Raw genomic sequence first — 18,410 nt, 5'->3', positions numbered from 1 at the left:
CACCGTGGCTGATGTTAGCTGACTTGCTGGCCAACCATAAGCGTTACCTGGTAGGTAACCACCCATACAATCAGATTGTGATTCAGACTATGAATGCCGTGAATGTAATTACCCCGATCTACAAGCTGTCAAATAAACGAACCACACGCAGTGCCGCAATGTGAGGGGCTTCGCCTCTAGCGCTGATGTCCGAGGTTCGATTCCCGTAAGCGAGTGCAGTGAGTGTGTACGCCTGATGAGCCAAGAATTAGGGCGAAACACGTGTCGTGTACTCTTTGCATTATTTGACAGTAAACTATTTTCAACCATTCTATGATCTGCTTCTCACAACTGAAGGCACCGTGGCTGATGTTAGCTGACTTGCTGGCCAACCATAAGCGTTACCTGGTAAGTAACCACCCATACAATCAGGATTGTGATTCAGACTATGAATGCTGTGAATGTAATTACACCGATCTACATGCTAGAGAAAACCTCAATGAAGAAGAAACAGTGTGTAAGCATACATATTAACACGTGCAATTAAACGTGTGCATTTACGGGGTGATTTCTCAGGCTTAAAAGCTCGACTTTTATTAAAAAGGTAAATGCAAACTGTTTTCATTCTGAAGGGCACAAACCACGTTGGATTTCAGCCGGTAAACGCGCAAAAATGTTGGTACACCAGATAAATAAGCGCAACATATTATCAGTTGTATTGTATGCTTACAATACATATAGAAATGTGTTAATCGTTAACTAATAGTATGGGATGGTGTTTTTCGACTCAGCTACAGATGCCGATGGAGACCAGAACTGCTTTGGAAAAATATGAACACCTTGGGGCCGATCTGGAAGAAGGTAGCGCAGCGCCTTGATTTAAACGATTCCATGTCTTGGTGGGTTTGCGTAGCTTATTGTCAATATCTTTACACCTATTTTTAAGACTTATTGACTGAAACAGGCTTTCACGAAAAAAGTTAGGGCTTTGCTACAGGATACACCCTCCACAAGTTAAGGAAGTAAAAATAAAGGAATATATTTCTGTTTTATTTAAACCTTTTAAGTTCGTATGCATAGCCCCATTTGGCTGTTTTAGTTTTTTTTTTCTTTCTTCAGTAATAGTTAATCTCCTTAAAGAAAAACAACATATGCATTTTACTTTTTTTGTATCTCTTTAGTAATATTTTAGTGTAAAAGGATAACCAGTATTTAAACCTTTTATGTTACTTTATAAAGTTATTTTACACAATGTTGAAAAATTAATAAGAAAGCTACATATTTAATTTTCAATGAAATGAAAAAAGCTCTCCAAGAGAAAACCTCAATGAAGAAGAAACAGTTTGCACTATCTAAAAAGGAGAAACCCTCATTTATAAAGGTTAGCTGCAGTTGACTTAACTGAAAATATATGAATAGTTCCTATGTGTAAAATACATATTTATCTATTTGACTTATGCCTTTATTCCAGCAACTTGCAACATCTGAGGTACAATTTGTTACATTACTTTTGTTTTTTTGCAGCACAGGCAGGTGAAGTGACTTCCTCAGGGTCACACAGTGGTGTCAGTACCAGGATTTGAACTCACAAGCTCCGGGTTTACTGAAATATTACTGATGAAAGAAAAAAAACGAAAATGGGCAAATGGGGCTATGCATACAAATGTCCATCCATCCATTATCCAACCCGCTACAGTAATCCCTCCTCCATCGCGGGGGTTGCGTTCCAGAGCCACCCGCGAAATAAGAAAATCCGCGAAGTAGAAACCATATGTTTATATGGTTCTTTTTAAATTGTCATGCTTGGGTCACAGATTTGCTCAGAAACACAGGAGGTTGTAGAGAGACAGGAACGTTATTCAAACACTGCAAACAAACATTTGTCTCTTTTTCAAAAGTTTAAACTGTGCTCCATGACAAGACAGAGATGACAGTTCTGTCTCACAATTAAAAGAATGCAAACATATCTTCCTCTTCAAAGGAAACAGAGAGGAAAGCAAACAAATCAATAGGGCTGTTTGGCTTGCGGTACAAAGCTGTTGAAGGCGGCAGCTCACACCCCCTCCATCAGGAGCAGGGAGAGAGAGAGACAGAGAAAAACAAAGTCAAAAATCAATACGTGCCCTTTGAGCTTTTAAGTATGCGAAGCACCGTGCAGCATACTTAAAAGCTGCACACAGAAGGTAGCAACGTGAAGATAATCTTTCAGCATTTTTAGACGAGCGTCCGTATCGTCTAGGTGTGCGAACAGCCCCCCTGCTCACACCCCCTACGTCAGGATCACAGATAGTCAGCGCAAGAGAGAGAGAAAGAAAAGTAAGTTGGGTAGCTTCTCAGCCATCTGCCAATAGCGTCCCTTGTATGAAATCAACTGGGCAAACCAACTGAGGAAGCATGTACCAGAAATTAAAAGACCCATTGTCCTCAGAAATCCGTGAACCAGCAAAAAATCCGCGATATATATTTAAATATGCTTACATATAAAATCCGCGATAGAGTGAAGCCGCGAAAGGCGAAGCACGATATAGCGAGGGATCACTGTATATCCTAAATACAGGAGCCAATCCCTGCCAACACAGGGCACAAGGCAGGAAACAAACCCTGGGCAAGGTGCCAGCCCACCGCAGGGCGCACACACCCACACACCAGGGACAATTTAGAATAGCCAATGCACCTAACCTGCATGTCTTTGGACTGTGGGAGGAAACCGGAGTACCCGGAGGAAACCCAGACAGACACGGGGAGAACATTCAAACTCCACACAGGGAAGCGAACCCGGGTCTCCTAACTGGCACCTTTCACTGCGCCACCATACCGCCCGCATACAAACTTAAAAGGTTTAAATAAAACAGAAATATATACCTTTATTTTTACTTCCTTAACCTGTGGAGGGTGTATCCTGTAGCAAAGCCCTAACTTTTTTCATGAAAGCCCCTTTCAGTCAATAAGCCTTAAAAACAGGTGTAAAGCTAAACTTGCAGCACCGCTATTCAATTACACTTGCCTAACGCCTCTCCTAAGGGGAGATACTGTGGGATCTGGGCATCAGTCAAAGCACCAATCACAGGCCCGATTAGAAAGCGGGAAGCTGTGATTTGTCATCTCCCTCCCATGTAAAAATCACAGCCCATGTTACAACGCACTATGTATGTATGTGTATATTTATATATGTATATGTGTATATATATGTTGATATGTGTGTATATATATATATATATATGTATATATATGTTGATATGTGTATATATATATATATATATGTATATATATGTTGATATGTGTATATATATATATGTACATATATGTATATGTAGTGTGATGGCCGGCCGGCTACAGACTCCGGTCGCCACCCCCAGGCCGCCAGGAGGAGCCCTCCGGACAACATGATTGTGCCCCGAGTTCCAGCAGGGCCTCATGGACTTTGTAGTTTGTATACACAGCCCTGCTGGATACCTTAGGGGCCACCAGGAGTCGCTGTAGGGGGGCTAGTGGGCTCTTATGTGCCCTATAACCCGGGAGTGCGTCATCATCACGTGACAGGAAGGAACGATGTGCTCCCGGGCTGAAGAAAAGGACTGTTTACCGTGACCCGGAGGGAATAAGGACTTGTGGGTTTGGATGGAAACCACTTCCGGGTCAGGGGATATAAAAGGACAGTGGGAAAGCCCAGACACTGAGCTGAGCTGGGAGGTAGGAGGAGGGCGAAGTGTCTGGGCGAGGAGGATTGGTTAGAGAGAGAGAGAATTGTGTTTATGAGTGTGGAGTGGAGGGTGCTTTGTGCACAGTTTAATTATAAAATAAATAATAATTATACTTTCACCTGGTGTTCAGAGTGGTACCTGAGGGTTCAAGAGGTGGACCACGCCTCTATCTGCTACAGTAGATATGTGTATATGTAGATATGTATATATATGTATATGTATATATATGTTTACATAACATCTTTAATACACTACTTCTCCGCTGCGAAGCGCGGGTATTCTGCTAGTATATATATATATATATATATATATATATATATAGCCAAATCCGCGCGCTTCGTAGCGGCGAAGTACTGCTTTTAAATTTTTATTAAGAAGAAAAGAAAACCTTTTTAAATTGAGTGTAAATATACCAATAACAATTTGTTAAGGATCTGTTTTTTTGTGAAGCTGCCTTTACACAGCCTCTCCGCTGTTTTATAAACGAACGCCATATAAGGCCGTCCTTTCTCCTTGCTTAGCGGTTCTGTATAGTTTTATTGTTCATTTATTACGATTGTTATAGTTATTGTGTAGCTATTTGAGACTCACTTTTCTGTTCAGGTACCCATTTCCTTTATGTAATCCGCAGATTCTCTGCTATTTTTTGTTCGTTTATTACAATTATAGTTATTTATTGATTCCCTTCTTTAGCAGACTGCCTGCTCATATAAGGCGCTCTGCTGTTTTTTTGTGAAGCAGCCTTTACACAGGTTCTCCACTGTTTTATAAATGAACGCCATATAAGGTCATCCTTTTTCCTTGCTTCGCCAAGGAAGCAGCCTTTTTATTTAATCCACGGGTTCTCCACTGTTTTATTGTTCGTTTATTACGATTGTTATAGTTCTCTTTGTATACCACGTTGTCAGTTCAGCACTCCGGTTGTAATATGACCAAGCCGTGCAAGCTTACTGTTGAGAATGCAACATATAGTTGTACAGGAGAAAAGCAATCTTGCCTCAAATCAATGGCAACCTTTTGTAGGTCTATAAACTTAATTTAAACTTTAGGTGTACACGGTGCTTTGTTTCCGAAGTACCTGCACTCATGAAAATGTCTGTATTCGTCAGTCGCTTCATATTCTTTTCCTACATTATCAATTGTGTAATGTGTTTTTTGAACAGGTTTGATTCATCGAAGTGATCACTCGTGCTGCGTTCAGTCAGTTCACGTGAGCCACTCTCTTGTGTTTAATGTTAGCTAAGACCCAGCACTTAAAAGTTTCTCGCTACAGCAATTTTAACTCCGTTACAAAGTGATCCAAAGTCTTGTTTATACCTCGTGTCTTCTCATTAAACTTCTATGTCACGAAAATGATATTGCAAACGGCAGCGGAAGCGTTTCTATAAACTTAATTTAAACTTTCGGTTTACACCGTGCTTTGTTTCCGCAGTAGCTGCACTTATGAATAAGCTTGTATGTGTCACTCGCTCGCTTCTTATTGTTTCGCTGCCTTCTCAATTGTGTAATGAATGTTTTCTTCAGCGCTCTTTGGGGCTCTTCCTTGTTTTCAACGTACTGCGTTCACAGTCAGTTCACGTGATTACGTGGGAGGCGTGATGACGTGATACGCAACTCCGCCTCCCACGGCCATCGAGCTGCAGTCTATTACAGTATATGGACAAAAAAAGAGGTTCCAGTTATGACCGTTACGCGTAGAATTTCGAAATGAAACCTGCCTAACTTTTGTAAGTAAGCTGTAAGGAATGAGCCTGCCAAATTTCAGCCTTCCACCTACACGGGAAGTTGGACAATTAGTGATGAGTGAGTCAGTCAGTCAGTGAGTGAGTGAGTGAGGGCTTTGCCTTTTATTAGTATAGATAGATACAGTACATTTAGCTATGTGAGACTAGTTCAGCAGTAACATCAAATGTTTATTTTTTACATAAGCACACACTACTATGATGCAGCTCCCCAAGCAAGACTGAAATATCAAGCAACTTGTAGCAAAGTCTATTTCTAGTTAACCTACTGATCTCAAACACCAGCTGACTATTACCATGAAGATGACTGTACCTTTTTACATAAACCCCTGAAAGTTAGATGCTAAGGAAAAAATATGTTAAAGTTATGTAAAGCCAGCAGCCTTTACAAAAAAATATATAGATTATGCATTTACGGCATACCCAGCTAATCTATGGTGTTTCAAGCACATCTTCCAAGCAAAACAGCTGCTTCCTTGGACCTCACTCATGTGTCAATACCAGGTTTCTTATTGCCCGATTTCCTCTCTGTAGCTCACTTGCTTGTCTCAATCATCCATCTGTTCAGATATATGAATAATCTCTTATATCTGGGCTCACCGTTATCCTATTTAGCCTCTTTTCAATTGGCAGTTAACAAGCTAATAGGGATCAATCTAAATAATACACCATACAGAGCTAACTGACCAGTGACAATCCATAAAATAATGGTAACCAAAATTCCATTGTATTTCAATTTCTCCAGTTTTATCTTTTTAACACTAACTGAAGCCTCTTTATCAATATATCCTAACTGTACTATTAAACCAATAATGATTATGTGACTCATCTTAATTTTCGTCAGATGTAGTTTCAATCTTAACTGTCAGTGCTAAGCAGAAAATAATGCCCAGAAGATTAAATTGACAAAGAAGAGTAGATTAAAGTATAACTGGCATGCAACTCAGAAGAGTGAAAAAGCTAATGTGCACTCAGCTTGTTTCTGCCCTTTTGCTGAGAAGTCAAGCACAAATCATGTCCATTTCCTTTTTTCTGCTACCAGTACTTTTTGCTTACACAGGGAAAAAAAAAACACACATGCCAAAATAAGTCTGACACCACTTCTATTTCTTGTTCTGGCAACCTACAGTGGTAGCAGCTGTGCAATGCTTTAAGTAGCATTAGTGGGCTCCATAGGAACCAGGCATGCCATGACCATACAAGTAATAAAAGAATTTAATTTATTTCCCTGCTCATATGTTAGTTAAGAGGCACCACAAACTACACTTTGGCACACAAAAAAAACACAACTTTGAAGATTTGACTTGACCCACTGTATGCCCAACCTACCTAGAAAGGTGTCTCTCTTTGAACTGCCTTTCCTAAGGTTTCTTCCACTTTTTTTGGGCAGTTCTTCCTTGTCTTCCTAAAGAGTCAAGGCTGGGGGGCTGTCAAAAGGCAGGGCCTGTTAAAGTCCATTGCAGCACTCCTTGTGTGATTTTTGGCTATACAAAAATAAATTGTATTGTATTGACACAAAAAAAACACAGCTGGGCTGGGATTGCACTTTTCACTATTGAACACATTTGCTTATTTTTGTTATCACTAAAACAAGAAAAGCTTCCAGCTAATTATTTTAAAACGAAGGAATGCACAAAAACTGTCCAAGAAAAGCAAAAAGAATTATTAAAAATTTCAGCCATTGTGCATAGACACATCTCTAACTCCAGCGATCTGAAAAACTGTATGGGAACCGTAGCGCTTGCACAACTAAATTCAGGGACAGTTTTTATCCTTGGATTTGAAACCTGCTCAACAGCTGTAACTCTGTTGACAACTCAATGAGAAGATCTGTGGTGTCAGCGTTTCAAATGGTATACAGAAATACATCCAGTACTGGGCAAAAGTCTTAGTTCACAAAAGAAAAGTATTTTTTTAGCTAGTTATATAGGCAGTAAGTACTCATTTGTTAAAAACACTGTATAATAACTGAATAAAAAATAAATAAAATCAAAGAAACAGTGATAAAATAAAAAACAAGAATTTCTTGCATTTTTTAAATGAGCTATGAACAATGCTGCACTTCCTCTCTCTGACACACTAACACTGAGTAAGATCAGACAATGAATTTATGTCAAGAAACCCTACTGCAGCTCCTTTATAACACAAGTGATATGTCTGCATAATGCCTCACTGTGACTGTCAAGTCAGAAGTTTTTTCTTTTTTAATTTTCTTCCTTTTTAGTCATTCTGGTGTTGGCTCAGACCACACTGTGTGTGTGTGTGTATGTATACCACATGGGCTGGACCAGCATTGCAGCTTTTGGCATTAAATGAACTGTCTGTAGAGTGTTTCCCTGTTTATGCTACAGCAGTTAGAACTTGGAGTGTACTACACTGTTACATTTTCCAGGCCAATGGCATGCACACAAACAGTGCCATGGGACAGCTGACAGGAGAGTAGTGCATGCTCATGTGCCACTGTGTAAGTTCTACGGGCCAATGCCTTGCCTTGCATTATAGGTGACTGAGGTGCCTTCATACACCCAATAGCAAGCCGGGCTTTGGAGCAGTATGGGCCCCCTAATGGCACAGGACACTCATTGCAATAGTTAGAAGCCATTACGCAAGTGCAGTTCCCGTTGTAACACATAATAACCTTTTCCTTGTTATTCTTCTTCTGAATGCAAACAGCATTACACCACAAAATGTAATGTTTGCAATTAAACTGGATGCAAGACAAAACCAAAGAAAATAAAGAGGGTTACAGCAGCCTTCTGTACTGTTTCCTTTGTTCAGACCAATGCTTACCTGAAATATTTTTGCTGTTATTTTTTTTACACCTGTATCGTAAGAATAGACATGTTTCCTTACAGAGGATGAATTGGAGTGTACAAATACATTTATTTTTTTAATTTTGTTAATTTTATTTATATTGTCATACCCGTGCGCATGGGAGGCAGCTAAAGGGCCTGAATAGTGACAATTCCATGTCTGACCAGGGGGTGGCGAGGTGCACTGACTTTTTCTCTCAGTCCTCTGTAGACCATTCACGGGAAATTCCATAGGGTTCCGGTGCCCGTGATGACGTCACTTCCTACCCAGACAACGTCACTTCCGTTTTCAGCACTCGTGATGACGTCAGTTTCAGTTCCAACACCTATGATGACGTCATTCCCATCTGCGGCACCCATGATGACGTCACTTCCTGCCCAGACCTTTAAAGCCGCCATCTTTGCTACATGTCATCAGTTCTGTTTTGGACTTTGAACCAGACACAACTTTACAAAATCTAACTCTTTATGCAGCCAGGGCATAATATACGGGTGGCTACCCTAAACCTTTTAATGTCTCCTGTATATTCTTATGACAATATCAAAAAGTAACATGATATACAATCAGACAATTTATACACCAAATCATTTTAAAATTAATCTAGAATAAAAAAAAACAGAAAATATTTTAAATATAGAAGACAGAGATAAAACAAAATCTAATAAAATAAAAACAAAAATTCAGCCCCACCCAAGAGAAAGAGAGGACAGCATAGAACAGAGGAAAAAAAACATATTTTCCTCTATATGTATGTGTATTCTAAAATTTTGTAAATTAAGTCCTGCCATGTTTTAAAGACGTTTTGGATTGATCTTCTTAGCAAGAATTTGATTTTTTCCAATTTCAAATTATATATAACATCAGTTTCTCAGTTATGCAAGGTGGGCTGGGAGTCTTCCGGTTAAGCAAGATAATTCTACATGCTAGTAATGTGGTACAGGCTGGTACAATCCATTTGTCCTCATCCACTATAAGCCCATCTGGGAGTCCTCCAAATATAGCTGATAATGGGTTTGGAATGATTTGTGACCCAAATGCAGTGTGATAAATATTTAAAAGATTTTTGTTGAAAATGATGTTAATTTGAAACATTCCTAAAACAAATGCCAGGGAGCCAGGGTGTTTAGAACTGGCTAGGGTTAGAATTTTACATAAAGGGATGAATAGTGGTAGAATAAGAGATACACATATTAACTTAATTTCTAGGCCAAGGTTAAAATGCTAAAATAAAATAAGTAACACGTTGAAAAATGCTTGCTTAAATTCTAGGAGTATTGTGAAAGAAAATAAAAGATTTAGGGGAAATATATTTATGTTTTCCATATTAAATATAGTATTTATCTTAGAAATAGCATGAAGGATTAAGCAAAACATATTAGGAAACCAGATGAATGATGTGTGAGCAGCGAGACAGAATGATGAAAGAAAGTGGCAACTGCAGGACTTGATATTTGGCGTGTACACTGAAATTCCATAAAAGGATAACAGCTGGAGTTAAGAGATATTGAGAAGGCCAAAGAATGTAGCAAAATGAGACTTTTATTTAGGTGTACAAGAGGTTTGTAAGATAACAAACCAATCAGAGTAAATATCAAATGTGTACGCATTAATACAGCACTGTTATGTAAATTCAATTGTTTATAACTAGGAGACTGTAACTTTGCTGACTGATTATTCTGCGACACCTCTGCTTGGGGAGCCAACCATTAAAGGTCTGCTATGATGGAGAAATTAAAAGATGCATGAACAAGCTTCCTCCTGCTTGTTTCTTATGGGTAATTATTTATACATACTGCACGTATATTTAGGAAGATGTTTCTTCCACAGTATCAAAAATACAAGTGAGTTGGAGTTCTATGTACCCAAGCATAATTATGAAATTATAATAACTAAAACATTGACAAGTACTCATTATTTAGGACAGAGAGTTGCACTTTTTCTAAAACAGACTTTGAATGGAAGTCTTCTTTAAGTAGATGGTCAGCCACTGCTTACTGAATTTATCTGTATTTGATTAGAAAGCATTAAGGATAGGGGTCCGATATTGAGACTGTGTTATAGACATTCTCCAAATGGAGACAGTAATTTCAATATGAATCTTTTTTAATAATAATAAAATTGTAAGTTTAGAGAGGAATGTTAAAATATTGGAGGATTTTAATTACCCAATTATTAACTGTGTTAACCTTAGAAAAAAAGATGGAGTACAACTGCAGAAGGTTTTAGACATAATCAGAAGCTCTTTTTGACAAAGAGGGCAGCCTGTCTAGATTTCATTTTTTGTAATAACTAGGATAGAATTCAAGATGTAGAAAGTACTGAACCACTGTAGTGAAGTGACCATACAGTATTATAATATATTTCACAGTGTTTTGGTAGGGCACAAATTCAAACACTAAAACTAAAACGTAATATGGAGCATGAGTAAAATAATGAAAGCATTTACTAAGGAACATATTGACCATCACATGGTAAGAAAAAGAGTTTTAGTGAACAGTAAACATGGACTCAGATGGGGAAGGTTTAGTTTCACTAATATTCTTGAATTCCATAGGAAAACAACAAAAGCAAATGATCAAGGTGGAGCATACAACACAGTTTATGTTAATTTTTAGAATTTTTTTGATAAAGTAAAAGCAACACCTTCTGATAAAGTATAAGTGAAGTTATCTGACATAAAAATTAAATTTGAATGTTCAACAGGAGGTCTGAAACTTGACATTACACCCAAAGAGATAGCAGCTATTGTGTACTTGCTGTTATCTAAACCCAGATATGTGAAAATGTCATAAACAAGGCATGGTATGTGCAAATCAGAGGTGGTTATAGGTGGAACAGATAATATCTTTCATTATTTTTAGTTTCCTTTGTAATGCAGTGTGTGTGTATCCTTTTGAACAATGTCTTAACACAACTCAGTTTATGTGATAAGGGGTGATTGCTACCAAAGTGTAACATTTTGTCTGCATAACATTGTTTGCGATAAACATTTGTAATCAAAGTGGCATTGTTACCTCTTTCAATGGAGATGTCCAGGAAATTGAGGTGTCCATTCATTTCTCTTTTCATGGCGAACTGAATTGCAGTGAATATTGAATTGATAAGACTGTGGAATTCATTTAGTTAGTTGCACTGCAATATGACAGATGTATCAACATAGTGTATCCACAGTTTAGGTATGAACTGTGGTACAGCCATGCTTTCAAATCGCTGCATAACCAGTTTGGCTAAAGAGTCCTGATAATGGAGATCTCATTGGCATGCCTTCTTTCTGTCTCGATATTTGCTATTGAAATGCAAGCAAATTTTTCTGATTGTTAAAATTATTATGTTCATCATGGTCCTTCATTCATGCTGTTATGGTTGGGTCATTATTTAGTTCTGAGAGTAAAGTCTCTGTAGCCAGATGAATTGGAATCATGGTGTATAGTGACACGACATCAGTGATTTCATCATCATTGATGGATATATTCTTCAGGCACTGCATTGCCATCTCGGCACTATTAAGTGAATAATCCAAATCATACGTTAAATGTTTGAGTATTTGAAAAAGTCTTTTGGATAAGTTATATGTTGGCCCACCTGTTAGGCTGACCAAAGGTCTGAATTTCAAAAGGGTTTTATGGATTTTTGGAAGGCTGTAGCATTCCAGGCAGTTTGCATAATTGGATTTCATTTTATAATAATCCTGCATGTTTAAACGGTTGTTGTTACAGAGCATATTCAGAGTGGTGTTAATTCTGTTCAAGGTGGTTTTTGTTGGGTTGCTGGCTAGTTGCTCATAAGTAGTGGTATCAGAAAGCATTCCCTCTATTGTAATTACATATTGCTCTTTGTCCACAATGAATGTCACGTCAGCTGGTGTAATAACAATGCCAATCTCCCATTCTACCTGGTACAGTCATCTTTATCATAGTGGTGTATCAGAAACCACAGCATGCATCCTCTCCAGATCAGGCATTAAAGTAGCATATTAACTGGGAAACAATCTGTGGACACTTCTTTTTAATGCCAAAAGCAAAAAATTTGCAGCAGAGACATGAAACTCAGTATACCATGCAGTGCAAGCCCAGCTGTATATGTGGGACAAACATTTAAAACACTTCCAAATGTATATAACAACATCACAATGCTGTCAGAAGGAAAACCCCACAGTCTGTGATACATGCACATAACAATTCAAAACAAGTTTAACTGGGACATGGTGCAAGTAAGAATCAAGGCAATTATTAAGAGTGCCAGACAGCTGGATGAATCATGGCTATCAAATGAAAACACCAATAACAGACACTTGTAAATAAACCCAGCATATGCAGGCTTAAAAAGAAGAAGAACATCCAAATAATAAAAAAGACTTCAAGACCAACACCCTTTAAACTCCACTTTACTAATCCACCCCTATTACTCCCACCTACACCCCCTTTCTCATTTGATATATACTGCCTTTGAGTCATGTATGCCTAATCATTTTCAATTCAAGCTCAGAAATAAAAGGCCATTTCTCATGCATAATGTCATGAGTACCATGGTATAAAAGATGATCATGCAAATTTAATGGTGTTCGAACTCTACGAAAAATTAAAGCAAAAGACTCATCAAGAGACTAGTGCTCAAGAAACCAATTTAGGATTTAGTTCTGGTTTTAATTCAGTTTTCATCTTGACTTCGAGTTTAGCATCTTAAACCTTTGTGAAGTATCTAATGACTTGTGTACAGACCTTTACTAAGAATTTTAACTATTCTACTCAAAAGCCTCAAAAAACAAACTTTTATTGATCTCTACCACTCATTAATACTAACCACTCTCTTCAAACAGCACCACCTTACAATACAAACTGAAGCAATTTTCTTGATCCACTACTGATTAATTTTTTTCAGGTAATCCTGCTGCAATTTCTTCCAGCCCTCTGTAGACATTCACTCCAAGTAGTTCTGTGTTTGTACTGTGTTTAGAGTCATCATCGTGCTGAAAGATTAGTGTTTTATAAATTACATTGTTTTTCTGAAGGTATGCCATGAGTAGTTAAAACCAGTTTATGTTTCTCATATTCAGCATTCCACTGATTTTTGACCAGATACCCTGCACAGTTGACTGAAATCTCTGTCTTACTTGCCTCTATATGTGATTTCAACTCACAAGAAAGAGTTGTCAAATTTACTATGAAGAATAAACAATAATGCAGGAAACAAATATTGTAATTACTTTTTGGTCTCAGAGGACCTTCTTCTACTTGATTTGAGAGTCTCCTGCATGCTTTCTTACAAAGTCTAGCTCTCATGTGAGACTTCAAAAGTAGAAGTTCCCAGGCAACAGTTGTTGTATGTACAATCTCACTCAGTTGAACTACACTGCTTATAATTCCTTTAGAGTTGTCATACGTCTCTTGGTGGCCTGCCTCACTAGTTCTCACTCTAACACATATACAAACACACACACTGAAATGCTTGCACTCACACAATACCAGTATAGAGTCACCAGTTAACTTACATGCCTTTGGTAATACAGGATTCAAACCCATGAAGATATATACAGAAAGTGTAAACTCCACACATACAAAAACAGGATAAAAACCATAGAATGTTGGATCTGCTGAAGCAGTATTGTTTACCACTACGCTTCCATACTGCCCATCATATTTTAGATATGACCAGTTTCTCAATAAACTGAACTGTGTTACACAATATCTTGCAAGTACATTTAAAACCGGCAAAAAATCACTTCAACTGAAAAAATACTTCCCTTAAACAGAGAATAGCTAATCACCACTTAAGAAAGAAAATTTTTAACTTATGTTTTTCTAAAGGATAGAACAGCTGTTAGACGACCATTTTTTACCCACCTTTTTCTTCACACACATTTGTTCAAACAGAGATGCTGACTTCTCATACCAATGCACGTGTCTTCTTACATAGTGACACGTGACTGCTGTTAGCCATGGATGCTGCAGTGGTGTCATTAAAACAGAACATGTCACACAACCACATGCCCAAAGGTTGTAGCTGTAGAATGCTAATTATCAGGTAGTGGATTTTTCCAATTTTGATGAAGTGGCTATTTAATGCATATTTTATTCACTGTCTCAATATTTAGCTACTCTTTGCAAGACTAACATATACACAGATGGAGCAATTCAAAATATCGAACTTTTAAACACCATGATGCAAAAATGTACTTTTGCTTAATTTGCTGGAAAGCAAGATGCAATATAAAAATTTATTTTATCTTGCATTTTCATGATTACTTTTGACCAGTTAATCACTGTTCAAAAATTGTAATATTAATGTTTGTTCTAAATGTATAATTTTGTGCTTTGGTATGCTTTCATTTAAATGGGGCTAATAATTTCCAGGAGAAGTTTAAATTTTTAGATTATTTTCAATATGCTTTTAAGAATATAGCTATAAATATTATATACAGTATATCACAAACTCTTCAATGATCTGTTTTTTTAATTGACTATTAAAGCTCCACTGAATTAAAATAACCAATTCTTGTTTCGCTAGAACAATAAAGATCCTGTTCCTATAATATATTTCTAAAATAAAAAGAGTAAAAAGATAAACAAAATTCTTAAAGAAAATGAAAGCATAACTCAAATTCAAATCATATGATTTTTATTATATTTTCATTAATATGAAATGCGTTGGGAAAACTGAAAGTGCACTTCTGGGGAAGACCTAAATACTGAAATTGAACAGAAGCAGTAAAATTGTGATTTTTCTAATTAACGAGTTAGTGGATGCATAGTTATCTAGAAACTATACAGCCCACCTCATGGTTTGTTTAACTACAGTACAGGTTGCCACATGACTGTGTAGTAAAATTAGCCAGGCTTGTTCACATGTGAATTCTGTGTTGATATTCCACCCTCTATTTATCATACTGTTTATTATATTAGCATGCAATTGGATGTGTATCATAAACAGTGCCATTCAAACATCACAATGAACTTTTGTTGCTATGGTACAAAAATATAATTAATATTCTCCAAGACATCAACCTGTGAATTTGTGAGCCTGAAATGACTGACAGCGAAGTATATAAGAAAAAGGGAGAGGGGAAAGAGTAACACATACAAGCTTGTGAGGTGAAGCACAAGGATGTGATGACATTTGGGGGGAGTCAGTACACACTGAATCTATACAAAATCCGTATCAGAGGTGCAAAGAAGATTTTTTATTAAATGTAACATGCCTTGATACATTTAAATCTATTGATAACTTAAAGGAAGCATTTGTTGGACCATTGAGAACTAAAGGAACACTGGAAAATATCAAAAGGATGAGACAAGCTGTAGTGAGGACTTTGGCGTTCAGCACAACATCCGTTGGCAGCATTAAACACTTCAGAATGATTTTTTCAATGAATTCTTCAACAAAATTGATTCTATTAAATTTGATTTAATGAAAATTAAAAACACTACTGCACTTCACTAAGGAAAGGCTAGTTAAGGACATAGTGTGACTTTTGTAGAAACTCACCATAAACAAGATTAGGGTTTTCTCTCTTCAGCTCTTGAACTATGTCAACAACCATCTCTAGGAAGGAAGTATCTCTTGTGTAGCCTACAATTTAAAATATTATGTGTAAATATGCTTATTTCTTTTCTAAGAAAAAAACACAAATATTGTGTATTTTTTCAACAAATAACATTTGAAACTTGTGTGGTAGAGGAAAGTACCAAAAACAGACTCTTTGGACTAAACAGGCATTTGACAAGATGGAGATGGCTCTGATGGTGCATTGTAGAAACATTTTTTATTGTTGATATTGAATTAAGTAGAAAACACAAAGTGAGGTTTAAAATCACAAGCTATACTGCAATCCATTAAATCTAATTCACTTTATTTAATACTCTTAAAAACATAAATACACTTAGACTAACAGAAAATTATCAATGATGTTTGCATAAAAGTTCAAAACATGAAAATAATTTTAAGTGTAAGTAAAAAAATGAATATTCACATACAGGTTTTGCTATTATGTAGAAACAATACCAAGATATAGTAGAATTTCATTATTAACCACAAAAAATAAAGAGATTTAAAAGTTAGATTGGAGTGGCAGTAGTGAGCATTTAAACTGAATTCTGTGCTTTTTGTGTTTTTACAAATGATACAGGAAATAAAAACATAAATGCATTAAAAGTGAGGAAAATCAGAGGACATAAAACATGGAAAACAAAAAAGTTGACAGATAAGGTTAACAGAAGTGATGCTACAGAAACTCAAGGGCAACATCCAATATTAACAGAAGCTACGGCTAGTAGTTGGATCAAAGAGGTAGTCTTGCTTCAATAAATACCATGTACAGTATCATCTTCAGTATAGCAGGACAGAAAAAAACAGTCCTCGACTGTTAATTTGCATCTGTACTTCTACTGCTATTAAGCCAAAACAACCCCTAAATTTATGATATATGCTTAGAAAATTACAAAGTCATTGTGGCAAAATGCATTCAGTTCAAGCAGGAGCATCAGGCAAAAGTCCATTTAATTTCTGCTTTAATATGGAACATGTAGTTTTAGGTGCTACTTCAAATAAAAAAGAAGATATAAATACAATATATTGTAAAGCACATACTAGTTCAGGGGTGGCAAATTCCAGTCCTGGAGTGCCACAGTGGCTGCAGGTTTTCATTCTAACCCTTTTTCCTAATCAGTGACCAGTTTTCACTGCTAATTAACTTCATTTTCCCTTCATTTTAATAGCCCTGTTTTTAAGGATTCAGTGCTCTGAATTAATTATTTTCTTCATTAAATGACAGCCAAACAGAAATTGAATGTGAAACAAGTCAACAGTTGACCAGCTAAATTAGTGCTTCAAACTCCAACTAATTTCACTCCAACCAGTTTTTAAATGAGAAACCAATTCTTGCTGTTAATTATACTCATTATTTAATTCTATGGCTTGTTGCTGCTCTCATTCTGACACAGCAGATATTTCCATAACTGTTGATTTTCTGTTTTTTCTAAGAACACTGTGAAAATGTTTTGGGGACCTGAGAGAGCAACCTTACTGAGACCTTCACCTTTCTTTATTTTCAGATATTGTGCGATGGGCATAGATGAGCTGGTTATGTGGCACCTTGTTTAGTGTCTCATTATTGTTTGGCAGCTAATTAAAGAAAAAGAAACAACTAAGGGGTCTGAATCAAGTTAATTAAAATTAACAGCAAAAACTAATGAAGAAGATGGTTAGAATGAAAACCTGCAGCCACTGCGGCACTCCAGGACTGGAGTTTGCCACCCCTGTGCTAGTTCAACTTTTTCTTCTACATCATTCCCTCTTCATAAAACCTATATATTATTGCTGAAAGGTTATTGGTTGGGTACCTGACTTATATAGTAAAACAAACAAAAGGGAAAGTACTGTAAGTGAAAAACAGTATGTGTTAAAGCAGAAAAATGCCTTGGTCTGGATGACATGACAAGAAATATATTTCGCATACTATAACGACCATTACAAATTCCAGTTTACTAAAAGTTAAGAGCTATATGATAAACTGGTAAATTAGATGAGCAAAGCAGTAATGTTTTGCACCTAAACACGGTAACATGTAACTGAGACCACAGACTGGGATGCAAAAGTCAAGACAGATTATAACATGAACATTTAGTTGTTAAAACAACAAATGGGAATTTCTGTAAAATAAAAAATAATATGTTAAGCTCAATTAACAAATGCAACTGAATAAGCACTACGGAAAGGTAAAGTGAGACAATGTATGTTATTGTATTCACAATCAGCAACCATCTAGCATATAAAACTGTTACTATCAACACATTTTATGTTCTGATGGGTGGAAATAAAACACATTTGTTAAATAACAAGTGATACAGAAGGTGTATCTAGTTATAAAACAAGTAAAGTTACAGCTGTGTATTTTAATAAGTGACATTGAACACTTGCAGAGTGGAACTGACAGTTCAATCGATAGAAAATAGTTTAACAAAGGTGAAAAAATTAAAACTAAGGGACTCCTGGTTTCTTTATGCTTGACATTTTTAATGATCTCATTTGCCTCTGTAATTTTCACATTTTTTTCAATTTAAATATTGACCACAGAATGAAATAGCTCCACTTCTCACATAGATTGCCTCTGATACTTTAACGTAGAAAACAGCATTATTCAGTTCTTTACTACCTTAGTAACTAGCTAAAAAGATGTTCC

The 18,410-nt window shown here is 36.7% G+C and overlaps 1 protein-coding gene across 2 annotated transcripts in view; it reads right to left on the bottom strand.

The window, feature by feature from the left end:
- Nucleotides 1–18,410, bottom strand: part of LOC114650722 (pyridoxal kinase-like) — a 63,485-nt gene that overhangs the window by 31,181 nt on the left and 13,894 nt on the right. For both annotated transcript variants that reach the window (XM_051926760.1, XM_028800530.2), the window contains exon 5: nt 15,719–15,802. In XM_051926760.1, coding sequence (XP_051782720.1) covers nt 15,719–15,802 — 84 coding nt within the window. The remainder of the gene's footprint in view (nt 1–15,718; nt 15,803–18,410) is intronic.

The sequence above is a fragment of the Erpetoichthys calabaricus genome, chromosome 4, assembly GCF_900747795.2.
Source record: "Erpetoichthys calabaricus chromosome 4, fErpCal1.3, whole genome shotgun sequence".
NCBI classification, from domain to species: Eukaryota; Metazoa; Chordata; class Cladistia; order Polypteriformes; family Polypteridae; genus Erpetoichthys; species Erpetoichthys calabaricus.
This window is presented reverse-complemented; position numbering and strand designations above follow the sequence as displayed.